This window comes from Poeciliopsis prolifica, unplaced genomic scaffold, assembly GCF_027474105.1.
Source record: "Poeciliopsis prolifica strain line A6 unplaced genomic scaffold, Auburn_PproV2 SCAFFOLD047, whole genome shotgun sequence".
Lineage (NCBI taxonomy): Eukaryota > Metazoa > Chordata > Actinopteri > Cyprinodontiformes > Poeciliidae > Poeciliopsis > Poeciliopsis prolifica.
In genome coordinates this window covers 2,207,568-2,223,936 of record NW_026562422.1, presented here as the reverse complement: position 1 = coordinate 2,223,936, position 16,369 = coordinate 2,207,568, and the positions used below count along the sequence as shown (strand labels likewise).

The window sequence follows — 16,369 nt, the reverse complement described above, 5'->3', positions numbered from 1 at the left end:
AACATTTTCAGGCCTAAAAATGCTAAATTATTGGCTAGACATGAGCTCAACAGCAAAGATGTTGCTTTTAATCTGTTCAGGTTATTGATGCTAATCCAACACGTTTAGCACTAAAATGCTATTTCAGCCTTGAATAGCTTTGGTTATAGGCTAACTGCTTTTAGCACAACTGGAAAAACAATCAGATCAGTTTTTGGAGCTAGAATAAACTTAGAACATTAATCTGTATGAATATATTTGTATTAAATATTTGTGTATATTAAAACCACCAGAAGCAGCGTTTTGCTCCATCGCCTGTTTGCGGATGTTGCTTGTGCGTCAGATTTACTGGCTACCAGAAACACAATACAAAGGTTCCGGCTTGTGACTTTAGTAACAACAAAAAATTGAACGGCAATAAAATCTCATCCAATTATTGAATCTTTACCCACTGAAGTCCCAGCCCTAATATAAATAGTTGACCTGCTGATTCCCATTTTGGCCAATACCTATGTTATCTTTTGGTGTGGTAAGGTAGTTTTATTTACCTTACCACACGAAGGTCAATATCAGCAACAAGGCATTTCAAAGGTCCTTTCATGAATTAAAAGAAAAGCAAAACAAAAGTACTAAACTACGAGGAGTTTCTCCAGACGGATAAAAACAAATGACCCGGTGGGCCGGTCTGTCAGCCCAACCTCTCACCAGAGAGCAAAAGGACAGTGTTGATTTTTAGACCTTATGGATCAGCTGATAAACTCAGCTTCACATGTAAAAATCAACTGATCACCAAACTCCCAGAATTAAGGAAACCAGCACCAAAAAACACAATCAGTGCACCACCACATGAATCTGTCTCGAAGCTCTCAGTCGTCACACACATTTGATTTTTAAGAGTATTTTTTTAATTTCTCTTCCAAACAAGCCCCCTCACAAGAACTCCTTTTGCATAACAGTAGTACAGCAGCGGCCGAGGGTACAAAATGCTTCTGTCATTTTTCAGTGTAAAAATATCTCTTCTCGTGCCCTCCCCCCCTGTGCCATCCTCTCGTAGTGCAAACGCTTCAAATAAAAGTTAGGCACATGATGGATACGATCGCAGTTCAATTACACTTAAGTGCTGATGACGTGTAAAACATCATTCTTTGATTTCCTCTGTAGGTTCCCAGTTCGTTCGGCGCGACGCCTGCAGTCTGATGAGACTAAATCTGAAGAAAAAGGGGCGGCTGGACTTCCTGGTTTTTGACTGTGAAGATTTGATGATTTCTGGTTAAAAGAAGAAGAAATAAACAGACCTACAGAGTCCAACTGGCTGACAGGATCAGGATTATATGTTGGAGCCGGACCGGCGAGCGACTCGGTCCACTTTGATAATACTATGTTAAACACAAATGACATTGCAAGTTTATGGTCCCAAGCAACAATCACAACATCTTCCTAGTTGATGCTTTTGCTTGTATATATCTGAGCAAGCGATTTAAGTGGCAACTTGACAAGTTTCTACCTAAACAAACAAAAAAATAATAATAATAATCCAAAATAAACTAACTAGCTCAAAATAAAGTCAAATATTTCCCAGTTTTACATTATGGTACAAATAAAAAATAAATATCAGCTCTGTTTATTTTTGTTGTTGTTTTCTTTTTCTTCCTCCATCTGTTCTTTTTATGATTTCTAGACAAAATAAAGGTACAAAGAGTGACAGTCATTCGTTTCTGATTAGCGTCGTGTAGCTTATCAGGATGCTAGCACGCCGCGGCGGATAATGTCAGAGCCGTAGCGACGCCCCAGCGACGAGTCGCCCCTCAGCTCGTGGGAGTGGCATCGCTTGAGGCAGGGCTCCAGCTCGCCGTCGGCCGGCTTGGAGTCGGAGTTGTAGCCGTCGGCCTCCGGACCCGACCGGAGCCGCGTTCTGGGGTACGCCGGCGCGTTGGTGAGCGGTCTGAGCAGCGGGTCGCTCGGCTCCAGCTCTTCCCGCTCCCTCGCCGTGGCGCTCGGAGGCTTGTCGGCCCGCTTCGGGATCCGGAACTTCCCCCAGCCTTTCAGGTGTCCGGACGCGGAGCCGTTGGGGGCGTGGGAGCCGCCGGCGGCGGCTTTTCTGAGCCAGCTGCTGGCTTTGGAGGCGTCTGAAACCGAGCTGGGTTTGAACTTAGTGTTGGGTGTCGCGTCCGGCGAAGCGACGCTCCTTCTGGTCGCGGCGTCGTCAAATAAATACTCGTCGGAGTCAGAGTTCCTGATGTCGACCAGCCGGATGGAGACGGTTTTATCCAGATGCTTGGAGCCGAACTTGTTCTTCAGCTGGCAGGGGAAGCTCTCGGAAACGTCGCTCCTTCTCTTCCTCCCTCGTTCCTCCGGCTCTGGATCTTGCTTGTGGCATCCCGGCACTTCATACTCTGGTCCCGGGGTTTCTCTCCTGGGGCCCTTCCTGCTCTCGGGCTTGTGCAGCTTCACTGAGGCGTGTTCCTGAATGACCTTTTGGAGCTTTAGGAAAGGCTTCTCCTTGCTCACTTCAAGCTGGAGGACTTTGGCTTCGCCTTTGGACTCTGTGGCCGCAGCCTCTTGGATGTGGGAGCTTTTGCTGTCTTTAATGTCCAGCGGGCTGCAAGCGCCGTCCTTCCTGTGAACGCTTGGCGAGTCCGACAGGCTTTTCCTCCTTTCCTGCTTTAGCGAACTTCGCTTGCTCTTCAGGCCGGAGTTGCTCCAGGAGGAGCCGGACTGGCCTCCGTCAGAGGAGAAGGAACCCAGAGAGAAGAGCCTCTCCAGGTCCTCAGCAGACGGCTCACCTGGAACGCAGAACCACGCACAGCTTCAGTGACTGCCAGCTTTGGTTAGTGAAGTGTGGTTTAATTGTAGCTCAGCGCGCGGGACTCTTGCGTTGGACTGGACTCACCGTTGAGCAGCTCGTGGTCCAGCAGGCGGACCTGGTGCTGGAATATCTGCTCCTGGACTTTCCACAGTGAGCGCTTCATCTTCTCCCTCCGGGTCACCATGTAGGTCAGGTTGCGCACCTGCAGGGGGAGCAGCAACAGTCAGCGTTTCCACAGCAACACACTGCCTCTTCTGAGTGGACAGCGCGGTCAGGCTAACAAACTGTTAAAGCTGCAGGACGTCGCTTTTATTAAAAATAGTTTTTTGTTTTTACACATTTGTTTGAAAAAAAGTCTGGCCAGTCCCAGTGCTACTATTGCCATCTGTAGCAATGAACGGCTCTGGACGGAAAAACAACCAATCAGAGTAAGGAGGAGGGTCTTAGCGCTGTCAATTAAGCTCATGTATAAGCTTTTCACACAAAAATGCTACGGTGAGTTAGCTGCCATTCATAACACTGGGTTACAAAAACATGTTCTTGGAAGTCGTCGATGTTTTTTCAAATGAATCAGGATCATTTTGAACCGCAAACGACATCAATTTTTCTCAATCAGGTTTTTATTCTGAATTCATTCAGAGAAATCATCTTCTGACTAAGTTCCTTTTTTTTTAAACCATCAGTTCATTTCCATTAATATTTCTCATCCAAAAAACGGTTTTAGGACAAAAAAAACGCTTTCTAACAGAGTGTATAAATTAAATGCTACAAACTTGGATTCCTATAAATTGAATAACAACCACTGATGATATAAATCAAACATTGCGTTTTTGTTCTGATAAATTCTCAGACTCTTTTCTGTCCTGATGGAATCTCTCCTCCTGCTCATCACTCATTGATCCAGATGTCAGAACAAGTCCTGCATTTTGATGCTCATGTTGCTCCATAGTTCAGAAAGTCGACCTGATTGAGCAAAACCAATGAGATTCATCAACATGACCCTAAAACAGATGAAAAACCCCACACAGGGTTTGGCTGTTGATCAGTTATTTATAGTGGGATCAGGGGAGACGTTACACAGTGTGAGTTGGAGTCGCTAACATCTTACGTCAGTGTGGTTAGCATTCATATCTTTATTAACTTGGAAATACGTCAAATCCAACATGGTCCACATGGATCATGGGCTGTGAATTATTTAAGCTCATGTTGGGTTTAACATTATTTTAGTTTAACCAAGAATATCATTTCTGAAAGAAAATGAGTCGGGATCTCAAAAGATGACTGAAGGCGGGTCTTAACGCTGTCAATCATGCCTGTGTACACTTCGCTACATGTTGCGATGTCAGAAAAACAACTAACCGTTCCAGGAAAACTGTTTATCTGCTCCCATCTGTGGCCATGATAACTGCAGGAAGGCTGGGCACTGAAATCTGACTGCTGTAAATATTCTGTCAAACACTTTGTTTCCCCTCTCCTCCTGCTCTGGTGCTGCCTGCGTCCCTCTTCAATCTAGCTTAGAATTCACAAGGAACACGTTGTGCTGAAAAACTTGATTTATTCCCATTTATTTTCAGATGTTTCTGTGATACTTCCTCCTGTTATTAACCCTGCCTCTGCTGCCGGCCGCCCTGTGAGTCTTCATCCGGAGCGAGTGGAGACCTACCCTCTCCAGGTCCTGCCTGAGGTGTGTGAAGAGCTGCAGGCGCCGCAGCAGCACCTCCTGCTCCCGCCGGGCCAGGCTCTCCTCCTCGTCCTTCTTGGGGGTGAGCAGCTGCTGGTTGAAGTTGGCTTTGCGTTTCAGCTTCCAGTACTGGTAGACAAAGTCCACCACCTCCGGCGCCAGCTTCAGGCTCTTGGCCACCTCCTCCACGTCCACGAACTGGTAGAACTCCTCCTCCATCTCCTGCAGCTTCAGTTTGCGGAGGTTGACCCTCTTCTCCTGGTCGCTGTTCGCCCGCGCCTCCTCCTTCCCCTCGTCCTGCGCCAGGTCTCCCTGGAAACCGGAGTGCTTGGGGCAGTACGACTTGAACTTGACCTCGTCGTCCTCCGTGAGGATGGTGTTCATTTCCAGGCTGGCCTGGAGGCCGCAGGTCACGTGGAATGCGGTCCTGCAGTTTTTCGCAGAGCACTGGAGAGCAAATCGCAACGAAACGGATTCAGACGGACTGACGCCGGAAAATGCATTCATTAAAGACGGCCTTCGCTCTGCACTAAAACCATTTGCTCGATATATAGACTGAACATTCAACAGATTCTACATGTCTCAAGGTCGGGCTGAAACGATTAATCGTTATTGAAACAATCGCCAACTAATTTAGGAATCAATGGTTAACTGGAGCACACAGACTCAAAAGAAAGGCTATTTACTGAAAGAACAGTGTAACTAATCTAAAACTATACTATATATATATATATATATATATATATATATATATATATATATATATATATATATATATATATATATATATGAACTTTGCACTTAAAGTAAAAACATTTGTCTTTACTTATGTTCTACACAGATCTCCTCTAGTGGCAGTTTCAGCTTCACCTGGTTCAAATTCTGCAAAATACAAAATCTGACACTAAGATTATTTTGCTATTCAGTTATTAATCAGTTAATCCAGAAAATGCTTAATAGATCAGCTGCACACTATGTCAAGCAGAAAGGGCAGAGGTGGGTTTTTATTAGCTGTAGATGATCAAGAGTTTGCTAAAAAAAAAGCAATTTTAGACAACAAAATGTGTTTATTTTCTTATTTAAAAAACTAATTTGTTTATTGGATATTTAATGTATTTCTAATTGAAACACTTAAAATAAAAAAGTATTTCTAATTTCCTTTAAAAAAAAAAACAGTTTTTGTTCTGATTAATCGTCAAAATAATCGATTGCTACAATAATCGCCCCTAATTCAAGGCTTTAGTTCTTGTCATTTTGATGATTATGGATCACAGATAATGAGCACGCTAAATTCAGTTTAGGAGAAAATAAGAATATTCCATGTTCTGACTGAAACCGGTAGCCAGGCTGGTTTGGAGAGGAGAGGCCTACCTGGATGCAGGCTCCGGTCTTCTCCTTACACAGGCAGCAGATCAGAGCCCATCTGTTGCTGGGAATGTGGGACACATTGGTGATCGGCTCCATCTTCTCTGGATTCCCAATGCTCACCTGGAACACGCAGATACACGCAACCGCACGCCAGCACAAGTTTATATGAATGAAAAAAGTAGTAACTGCAAAAACAGAAAAGAAAAGAAAAGAAAAGAAAAGAAATCGCCCCAGATGATGAACAGAATGAGTAGAATTGGCGGAGCTTCACCTCTGGGATCCACAAGGCACAGCTGACATGAACCCACTTGGTTCCGCTGCGGGTCGGCTTCATGGCTCCGCCCTTCTTAGGACACACCTGGCACTTTGGGAAGATGCCGAGCGCACAGATCCGACACAGCCAGCTGCCTTTTGGCACTTTCTGGATGCCGTAACATGCCTGGTTACGGGCAACCGGAAAACAGGGAGGAATTCAAAACACACACACACACACACCTAATTAAATCAAAATAAGACATTTTACTTCATTGTAATGTTCACCAAAACTCAAATAAAAGCCCCTCGGTGTGATTAAATAACTTCTCCACTGTTGATCAAAATGTGAAGTTTTGACCTTTAGCACTGAGGTCATATTTCAGATTCTGCTTTCTTTTCAAAACATACCAAATATATCCAGAACATAAAAAGCCTGTTAACAAAATAATGGACCAAAATTGAAATACATGTACCTGGATTTTTCATAGACCAACAGAGTCTATGACTTCAAGTCTGTCAACATTTTACAACCAAATGTGAAAATCAAGGCCAGCTTTCATAAAAATATGAGCTATAAAACCTTTAATATTTCACATTTTCAAAATGTAAGAACTATATGAAGTGGGGCTGGACGATATGGCTCTATTATAAAGTCCAAATGTTTCATATCAATCCATTTAGGTAATTATTGACATGTTATTTTAGTTTTTTGAAATCTGTGACAGAAAGCCAAACTAGAGGCGTGACGTTTCCTGTTTCATCCACGCTGTTGTTTTTATTTTGAAGCAGTTGTGAGGAGCGATGGTAAGTTGTTGCTAGGTAACCACAGAGTCCCAGATGCTGTGGGATTCTGGATCAGAGTTCAGTGGCTGTTCTATACATTGATTATTACCTATTGATATTGATCATGTGTCGATTACAGTATATATTAATCATTTCTTGTCCAGCCCTAATATAAACCTTGAGGTTGGACTCTGCTTTCAGTGGTTCCAGTGTTGACCTCTGACCTGGTGAACGCAGATGTTGCACTTGTCGCAGAACACCATCTCGTTGTTGTCCTCTCCGTCCGGCGACTGACAAACGTCACACACCACGTCCTCGTCGTACTCGATGCCCAGCCCTTCCTCCGTCTCCATGGCGTGGGTCATGTTTTCGTGGCAGCAGTGCTCAAACTCCTCCATTACTCTCTCCATGGTGTTCTCGTCCAGCGGCGGCATCGCTGCAAACACACGCTAGTGACAATCAGCTTCTTCCTTGTCATGTGCGCGTCTTGGTTTTAGTTGGATGTCATGAAAGAAACGGAAACCCATCTAACAGACGGTGAGTTTGGCATCCATCAGTGTAAAGTCTGGACTATAAAGAAACCATTATCACCTACTCTACAACAACCTGGGACATGTCCATTCACAAATCCCCGGAAAAGGGCTGCGTGTGCACACGTTCATGTTTGTTTTTCAGTAATTTATCCACGTTGCCAAAATGCCTGGAGCCGAAGAAAACTAGCTTTTAATCACAGCATAAAATCGATCCTTTCTGAGGAAACATTCAGATGTTCTCACAGCAAAAAAACAAAATGCAAATATCTTAAATTATTCCTGAAGGCAAGAAATAAAAGTGAGCGGCTGCAGAGCAGGATCGACACCATGCTGAAATTTGCTACCGATACCGAAAATAATAACACCCTAAACCATTTTTGATGCGGTGGAAACATTTTTTTGAGGGAACGGGATTATATACATTCTGAGCAAAAATAGGATTACTTATGTAATAAGACAATTGTTTTCAGTTGGTTATTTACAGCAAAACCAACAAGTAGGGAACAATTCAACCCTGATTTGGAAAAACATGTTTTAAAGATATGTTTTAAAACAGTCAACAAGATAAGACTTAATAAAGACATTCATATCATTTATGGAAGTGTGTATTTTTGATCCATGCTTGCAGTATTTTTATCATAACTACTTATCTCCAGCATGTGTTTCCATTCGTTGACTTACTATTTTTACTCTTAATTTGACTCATAAGTGACAAATAAAAACTCAGTGCAGACTAAAATGATTTGCGTTGGATCAGGCGTGTAGTGGCGCATCTCGACAGGGAAGCTCAGACTGTCTCTGAAGCTAATGTTTAACTAGATAGCGATGGCTAACGTCATGTGGGAGGTTTGCTCTGTTACAGATTCGTCTGCTTTTCTGTTTGCTCAAATGTGAATCGGTCGGTTGGATCGGTCTACGGCGTCTTTGAGTAGCTTTTTTGTTTTTTGTATTATTGATCATATGGATTTCTGGGCTGTTCTGTGGAGTCCGCAGCTCACCCATCTGTGCAAACTCCTCGTTGATGATTTGCAGCCAGGCCACGTCTTCTTCGTTCAGGTCGTAGCGGCACATCCCCTCCGCCAGCGTGCGGATGTCCACGTAGCCCAGCGCCTCCGTGCCCGACGTCCGGATCAGCTTCTTAGGCCTGATGAACATCACCTCCTTCCCCTTCTCCGCCAGAACTCTACGTACACCCATAATATAGTAAATGCTAAACAAAAAGAAAAAACAGTTGAACTAGTTTTCCAATTGAAATTTGCTCAATGCACCATGGGATGAAAGTAGAGCGAGCTTAAAAATAAAATCTTATTTTTTTATGCCAACTGATGTATTTTTTTCCTTTTCTAAAAAAAGTAGTCATAAATGACAGAAAAGACAATCAAATAATTTCTTAATTTCAGTTATCCCTTCTGTGAGTTCTACGGCGGAGTATTAGCGCCAAACTACTGGAAATTTTGCTCAATTTCAAGAATATAGTGATTAAAACATTTTTAAAAACTTTCAAAATTTCAAGGAAAAGTTATTTTAATGAGAAGCGCCTGGACAGTTATCAGGATCTGATGTCACCAGTTTGTGGTTCTTTGAAATAGACTCAGTTGTTTACAAAATTGTTTTAAAGTTCTGATACTTATAATAATTTGATGCTGATGTGTTAAAAGTTTTTCTATTGATTATTATCTGTAAAACTTAAAGTATAAAATGCTCAACATTCCTCATTTTAATTGATTGTTACTTTTCTCGTTGTAGTTGTCATAAAATCACTGTTCTGTCCTCCTAATGTTATGACTGTATTCTAATAATTAATAAATTAAACTCTGAACCTGGCCCAACACTGCGTTATAGAGCTGGCCTGAACTCAAAGTCCAAATAACCAGAAGCTGTAAAACACGTTTGTCAAACAAGATGGCGACCCTGGCTGTGCTGACATCACTTTTAAATATAGAAACACAAGGAGAGCAAAGGTGAAAAAAATAACAAATTTAAAATTCAGATTTTCCTCAAATTAAATGTTCAAAAAACAAAACTTTGGTAAACTGCTAAAATCGATTGATCGCCCAGCCCCAGACGGAAGATGACAGATAAACAGAGACTCCCGTCAGCAGTTGGCCTACCTGGTCACAGGCTGGGGAATGGACTGGGGGCTCACAGGGACCTGGACACCCTTCTCCCACTCCTGCCTCCATGGATCAGCCAAGACATAGTAATCCTCTGGATTCAGCTGGTACGAGTCGTGTAATTTCATGGCTGTGATGAAGTCTGTCCTAAAAACCTGCCAGACAGAAAGAGAATCATCTCCATCCGTTTTAAGAACTGTTTTTATCCAGCCCTGGTTTCCTCCTACAGACACATTAAAAGCCGGAGGCCAAAAAGCTGATCGTTGTCAGTAATTACTGTTGGTTATGTTGTCAACATAGCACAGTGAATCTTAAATGTATGCGTGATAGAGAAAAGAAAAATGTTTTCTATAAGTTCCGCACAGTTAGTCAGTCAGGAAAATGTTTTAATAAAATTAAAAATAGCAAGGAAGAGGGAAGTGGGTCAGTTATGCTAGCTTGACTTTGACAATCTTAACATGAAGACGTGCAGAATTCAGTGTGTTTTGGTGCAGTTCAGAAAGAAAGAAAGGAAGACAGACGGAAACAAAGAAAAAAGAAAAAGAGGCATACTCTGACTGATCAGTAGAACAGATGTTTAAATTAGCTAATTAACCACCACTGTATTCAGACAATTACTTATTAATAGTCGCAAAATAAACATCAAGCCTGAAAGCACAAAACTGAAACAGACAGTGTTATTTATGTGGAAAATGTCTGCATGACTTTTTTGTGTTGAATCCTGACAGAACTTAATCTGACTGTGGACAGCTCAGCCAGCTATGGAAACGCATCTGTATAGAACACAGTTGTTCTTCTCTGGTTTTTCGGCGTTATTTTCAATTTGTGGCGGCGCACTGCACTAAATTAATAACACCTAAATATCCAGGTTTCATGTTGTTGACAGAATTCCGTAGACGGAAACTAAATGAATAGTCTTTCTGCCCTCCAGCATTGTGCGCATGCCCTCCAATAACAAATGTTATTCTTTACATTTCCAGATGTAAACAATAACATGCAGCGTGTCTATAGTCCTCTGACGTGACTACGTGAGCTGATTATAGTATTTAAAACTTGTTCAAGTTTCTCAGTACCACTCTGAGCAAACCTAAAGCCTCAAAACAGTTAAAAACTAAAGCCAAAGTGTTTGAATCCTGCGCCTTGTGGATGAACCAACCAGAAGGCTGAAATGGGAGGAGCTATTGCTATGCTTTGATCTAATTGGCTGTGGCTTGCATGGAACTAACACTCCAGACTGTAGAGCAGATAAGAGGAGAAATGTTTCCAGCAGTGGGACCCTTCATCCTCTGTGGGTCTTAGATAGTGAGTCCTGCTGTACGGACAATGAAACCAGTGGAACACAACAAAGTCTCATTTTACTGATGTTTCAATAAATAAATTGCATTATCAAACTCTCCCATTTTGTCCAGTCACAACCACATATGCGTGGATTATTTTGATAGAATTACAGTAATAAGTTATTCAAGTGTTTTGTTTTTTTTCTACTAGTATAGGTCAGCAGATCGGCCAGGTTATAAAATGTATGGGAGTGCCTCTCACTGCATTGTGTCTGTCTACAGCAGCTCTGTCTGGAAGTTATTTGTTCAATCTGTTTGCTGAATACTTTCAAGTCCAGTCACATTGGCTGTGGAGAATCTAGAGTGATTTTTAAACCACGCTCCAGATGCATCTTCTCATCGACTCCTTCCAGCTTCCTGCATATCACGATGCTGTCACCACCGTTTGTCTCTGTGTGGATGGTGCGTTCATGGGGGATAAGCAGTCCAAGTGTTTGTGCACTTAATTTCTATTTTGCTTTCGTCTGAGCAAAACAACTTCTTCCATGTTTGTTGTGCAAACACGACTTCAACAATGGTTTCTTTAGGAAGATTTTTCCACTTTTTCTGTAGATTTTAGGCTCGTATGCATTACTTTTCTTGGTTTATTCCATAAAATACAATGAAATGCATGTATGTGAAAAGGGCCTGTTGGTTTGCTGTAATACGACCAAGCTGTCTTACCTCAGAGGGTTTCTGCCCGGTTCCCCTCCGGTGCTGCGATGAGTGCTGAGACCAGCAGGTAGAATTACCTGAAACATAACAAGAGTTGATTGGTTGCAGGTTTTTTTTCTGCTTGGAAAGCGTCTGGATTTCCTCCAGGACGGATCGAAGATGAGCCTCAGCGTCTGTTTGAGCAGCCAAAACACTTCAACTGATATCTCTGCTCCCAATCTGATCTTGACAACACTGGGCTTTAAGTCTGAACTTAAAAGACATGAGAGCAGAGAAAGCACTCTGATCGGCTGCAAACTGTTTCAAATTGTTCTGTATTCTCTGATAAGAGAGGGAAATTGGATGCCCTGACACAGCTAACAACAGAATGATAACAGAAAACAAATCACAAGGTGTTGTTGAACTGATTCACTGAGGTCTTACTGGAGCCTGTCTGCCTGTCTGACCTGTCAGGATGTCTTTAAAGGTCCAAACACGTGTCCTAGTCTGTCTCCTGCGTCTCATGCGGACGTTGTTCCTTCGCTTTGTTTTTACCCGTGTCCGTTTCTTGACCCTGTTTCTCTTTCTTTTCTTACATCCTAAATATGGAGTACAGACTTACTCTGACAGAAACATGCAAACCAGTAAAGTGGGTCCAAGATCAACAATGTAAAGGACACTTACGCAATTTCTGAAAGCTTAAGCAGAGAAAAACATGCAACAGCTGACAAGCCGGGAATTACTGCAGCTCTTATGTGACTGAGGGTTCAGTAGAAATGTATGTGTTCATGTGATGAGGCATGAGAGAGTTACGGCATAATGGATTTTTTTTTTGTGTGTGCGTAAATATTAGTTTCACTTTGTTTACACAGAACAGCCAGAGATGCTAAAATTATATAATCTATTCTCTTATGGTTGTAACATTACATGGAAGCCTATATGGAAGATGAGAGAACATGCATGAACGCATTAATCAGTTAATCGGGTGACAAATTAAAATGAGCTACATAATTTCCATTCTGATGAAGCAATTATGTTTAATAGTCTATTTTATTTAAAGTTTCGGTTGTGTCTGGTTTTTAGTTCCTTTTTTATTGTTCTATTTTATTTTTGGATGTTCAAAATGTCTTCTAGTTCTTTCCTAAATTAGTTTATCAATCTTTGAGAGAGCAAACTTGCGTCATTATATCATTACGTTACTCAAAACAACAATCTTATTGCTTATTGCAATGATTTCTGGCACAATTCATTGTCCAGTTAGATTTGTTATTGTGAGCGGTGACAGTCTCAGTTCTGTGTGCTAATATTTCAGCTGGAGAGAACTGACAACCAAAGATCAGCTAAAACATTAAGTACGGTTAGAATATTTATTTTTCATTTACAGATTTACGTAATTGTGGAAGGGTAAAAGAAAAAAGGAAAAAAATAAAATAAGTTTTCTAATTATTTAAAAGCTCTGTTTAAAAGCAAAACACTATAAAACATAGACCGCCTTATAAGTTAGTCATGGAGGATGTAAGATTTTCATTGCAATAGCAGAAATGTATTTAATGCAAAAGAAAATTAAACCAGGAATAAATTAGCAAACGTTCTGATTGAGCACATGATTAAATGTAAAATAAGAGGTCAAGTTTGAAAGATTTTTAAGACTCCAATCCTTGCTATGCAAGTGCATTACTGTTGTAAACATGCTATTTTCACTCACAGAAGAAGGAATAACTGCAAAGTGCTGAAGAAAAAACTAAAACATTTGCACAAATGTACTTTAGAGTGCACACTCTGGCACGGAGGTGCAAACAACAGCAGAGCTCTGTTCAGGTGACTCAGAGGAGGCAGGTTTGCTTACTTCCATTATCCGAGTCATCGCTGCTGCTGGGGTGTCTGCTTCTCTTCATGGTCTTCTGTCTGTGGAGCTCCGGCATCAGGACTCTGCACACAAAACCCACCATGTCAAGCGACAACAACCACAACAGAGGACACTAAAAAACCCTTTCACAATCTGAAAAGACAAATACCTGGACAATTAAAATATGTATCAAGGCAAACAAATGTTGATATTAAACACTTAAGGGACAAACATTAGCGATGCAAAAGGGACCTGCAGACGGTTAGTACGCAATCGGTCAACTGGGCTCCACGTCCACGTTAGTTTTCAATGGGTAGTAAGTGAGATTACGCAACATCGCAAGGCATCAAAATATCAACAGCGGGATGTTTCCAGAAGCCTCGCAGAGGAGCCAGCAGCGCCAACGCCTCCCCTCGGTGTCTGATCACTTCTGCTCACTGGAGGTGGACATTTTAACGTCGGAACGTGAAGTGGGTCGACACTAAAAACAAGCATCACATGTTTCCTTGGAGATTACACGGCGTCACGAATGTTTACACACCCAAGGTAACTTTCCACACGTTTCCCCGCGCGACGTAAACAGCGCGGCGCCGCACTGACTTATGGACCCAACGTAACGTCACATAGTAAAAAAAATAAAAAATAAAAAAAATCAGCATTGACTCATATACCCCGAAAGGTGGAAAAATACCAGGGGGAGGGGGTTTGCCCAGCGAGGAAAGGTGCTAACCCTACATTAGCATGCTAGGCTAGGACACCGAAGCTAGCTCCGGTTTGTGTGACGCCCCTTCGTCCTGCACGCAGGCACCACAACCGATGCCGAAGTTGGCCTCCGATTCGGAGTCTCTGGTCTTGACTGACGGCTCCAAACCGCTTCATTTAAAACCTCAAGATTAAAATCTGATTCGATTACAGGTCAGAATCTAAAACGCCCAGGATGATCAGACGTGAACGAGTCACTACATGATCTAAAAACAGAGAGGACATCTCAGATACAAACCGCCTCAGGAGATTCTTCCTGCCCACTGCCTTCCTGCCCACAGCCATCACCATCTGTATTTCTCTGAAGAATCTTGAATTAATTTGAGTTACAACAACAATCAGTTTCCCCTTGGGATCAATAAAATATTTCTGAATTTGCAGTGGAAAAACTACACGACTTACAAACACCAAACCGGAGCAGAATTATTCTAAATTCTTGCCACGCTGCATGAAATACAGCTTGTGATCTTTCAAAACCTTCATTTAATGTGCAGCATTTAAAAAAGGCTCTTGTTGTTTTGTTTGTTTGCTTGAGAACACATCAGAAAGGCTTCATCTGAATTACACTGTGAACATTTGACCAGGACAGAGAAACAATCCACATAATTTACAGATTCGCTAAAATATTTTTTGGGGAATTGATGAAGCCACATTTGAATTTGTCAAAATTTAATTAAAAAATTAATAGGCAATTTTCTGTGACTTCACGTGCTCATCAGTAACAGAAAATGGAAACAAAAAGCATCCCAGGATGACTAATTCCCTGTTTTCATAAATTCAATAAAAGTCATGCAAGTTTGGACATGAACTGTTGAGTATTTCAGGACTCCAGTGTGTCCTGGGATGATAAACATCAGAATAATCCTTTAGTAAAATGCAGAAGATGAAGATTCGAATCGGACGCCAGCTTCAGGACTGTGACGGTGCCAACGTAACTGGCAGCTACATGTAGTAAACATCTGCGTTCCACTTGGTCTAACTTCATCTTGCATGCGAAGAGAATACTTGTGAACATCAATACTGTTTAGGGGGGGTTACTTTTACGCCATCCACATTTGTTAGTTTAGAACGGAAAATAAATACTGTCGAATACCAGCTTGGTTGCTTTTTTCCTCCATACCGTTATGCAACCTAAGGGCCCACCCACTCCCGGTGCATCAAGTGGAAATATCTTCAGGCTTACTGTGTTTTTCTAATTAAAGTGCATACACAGTGGGTTAGACTGCATCACAACAACATGACATACAACAAACCGCTTCTAACTACGAAGGTTTTCAAGAGTGGAAACACAATTCAGCCGGTGCTGCGTGTTAGCAACCGCAGCTAGCTCGTTAGCAGGAGGCTAACAAACGTCAGTTCCAACGCTGTTAGCAGCGAGCCGCTGCCACTAGCATAGCTTCCACGGTGCCCCTCATTTCAAAAACAGAAACAGCCTCCTATCCGTCAAAGGTTAGGGGTCAAACTTGCACTCAAACACGTTTCTCTAAAGTTAAAATGTGCGTGTGAATGATGGGTATTCGTCAAAGTAGAGCCAGGGTTTCGTTATTTGTGTGGCTACGAAAGCGGGTTACAGTAAGGTGTGTTTATCGAAGATGAACTGGCTGAGGTTAATCTTTGGCGCCATTTTAAATGACGACGTCGCGTTTTCCTAGCGGACTGCTCGTGCGACCATAACAGAAATATAAACTCAGTTAAATGCCCCCGATATAAACATGTTTAACAAATGCACGCAGGTTCATACGGTTTACGAAAATAGCACGGTACGTACAGAACACGTCCGAGGGATGCAAGCCGGTGTTTGAGTTTGATGTGAAGCGCAGTTTTTGCCTTGAGTTCCGCTTGACCCGCATTCCACATACACAAACACAGAGCAGCGGCGCCCGGGGAGGAGGTTACCCAGCACGGGCTGCAGGAGCGCATGTTCACCGCAGGATGGCAGCAGAATCCCTCCAACCACTCTCAATAGTTGTCCATCAAATTTGAGGATTAACTCGGGTTCAGTTTCAAGCCCCTTATTCACTATGTGCAACAATTAAGTGTGGATACACTACATTTGAGCATCATTCTTTTGTATGTGTGTATGACACTTAATTCATGTTAACTCCAAATGTTTCTATGGTGAACTATGAACATGGACTGGTTCATTTCAAGCTGGCTGAACTGAACTAATAAGTTATTGTTAAAGATGAACTGGCAAAACAGGGAAGAATTTGCTCATTTCACTGCAGAAACTTCATAAGACAGCTATAAGCTGTGAAATGAGATCCGTTAC

At 42.2% G+C, this 16,369-nt stretch overlaps 1 protein-coding gene across 8 annotated transcripts; it reads right to left on the bottom strand.

Annotated features, from left to right (window-relative positions):
• Positions 1-861: 861 nt before the first annotated feature.
• Positions 862-16,172, bottom strand: jade1 (jade family PHD finger 1). 8 transcript variants are annotated; one of them, XM_055057121.1, is made up of 13 exons: positions 14,500-14,804; positions 14,336-14,407; positions 13,336-13,418; positions 11,957-12,088; positions 11,520-11,587; positions 9,517-9,674; positions 8,404-8,615; positions 7,097-7,308; positions 6,106-6,273; positions 5,838-5,954; positions 4,449-4,913; positions 2,870-2,987; positions 862-2,762 (listed from the first exon to the last, which is right to left on the bottom strand). In XM_055057121.1, the coding sequence occupies exons 2-13, from the start codon at positions 14,386-14,388 to the stop codon at positions 1,717-1,719; spliced, it is 2,832 nt and encodes a 943-aa protein (XP_054913096.1). In that variant the 5' UTR covers positions 14,389-14,407; positions 14,500-14,804; the 3' UTR covers positions 862-1,716. The 8 variants fall into 8 exon arrangements, with proteins under 8 accessions (XP_054913096.1, XP_054913094.1, XP_054913095.1 ...); XM_055057119.1 differs by lacking the exons at positions 14,336-14,407; positions 14,500-14,804 and adding an exon at positions 15,866-16,054; XM_055057120.1 differs by lacking the exons at positions 14,336-14,407; positions 14,500-14,804 and adding an exon at positions 15,866-16,033 and having other exon boundaries at positions 8,404-8,588.
• Between the last annotated feature and the right edge of the window lie 197 nt (positions 16,173-16,369).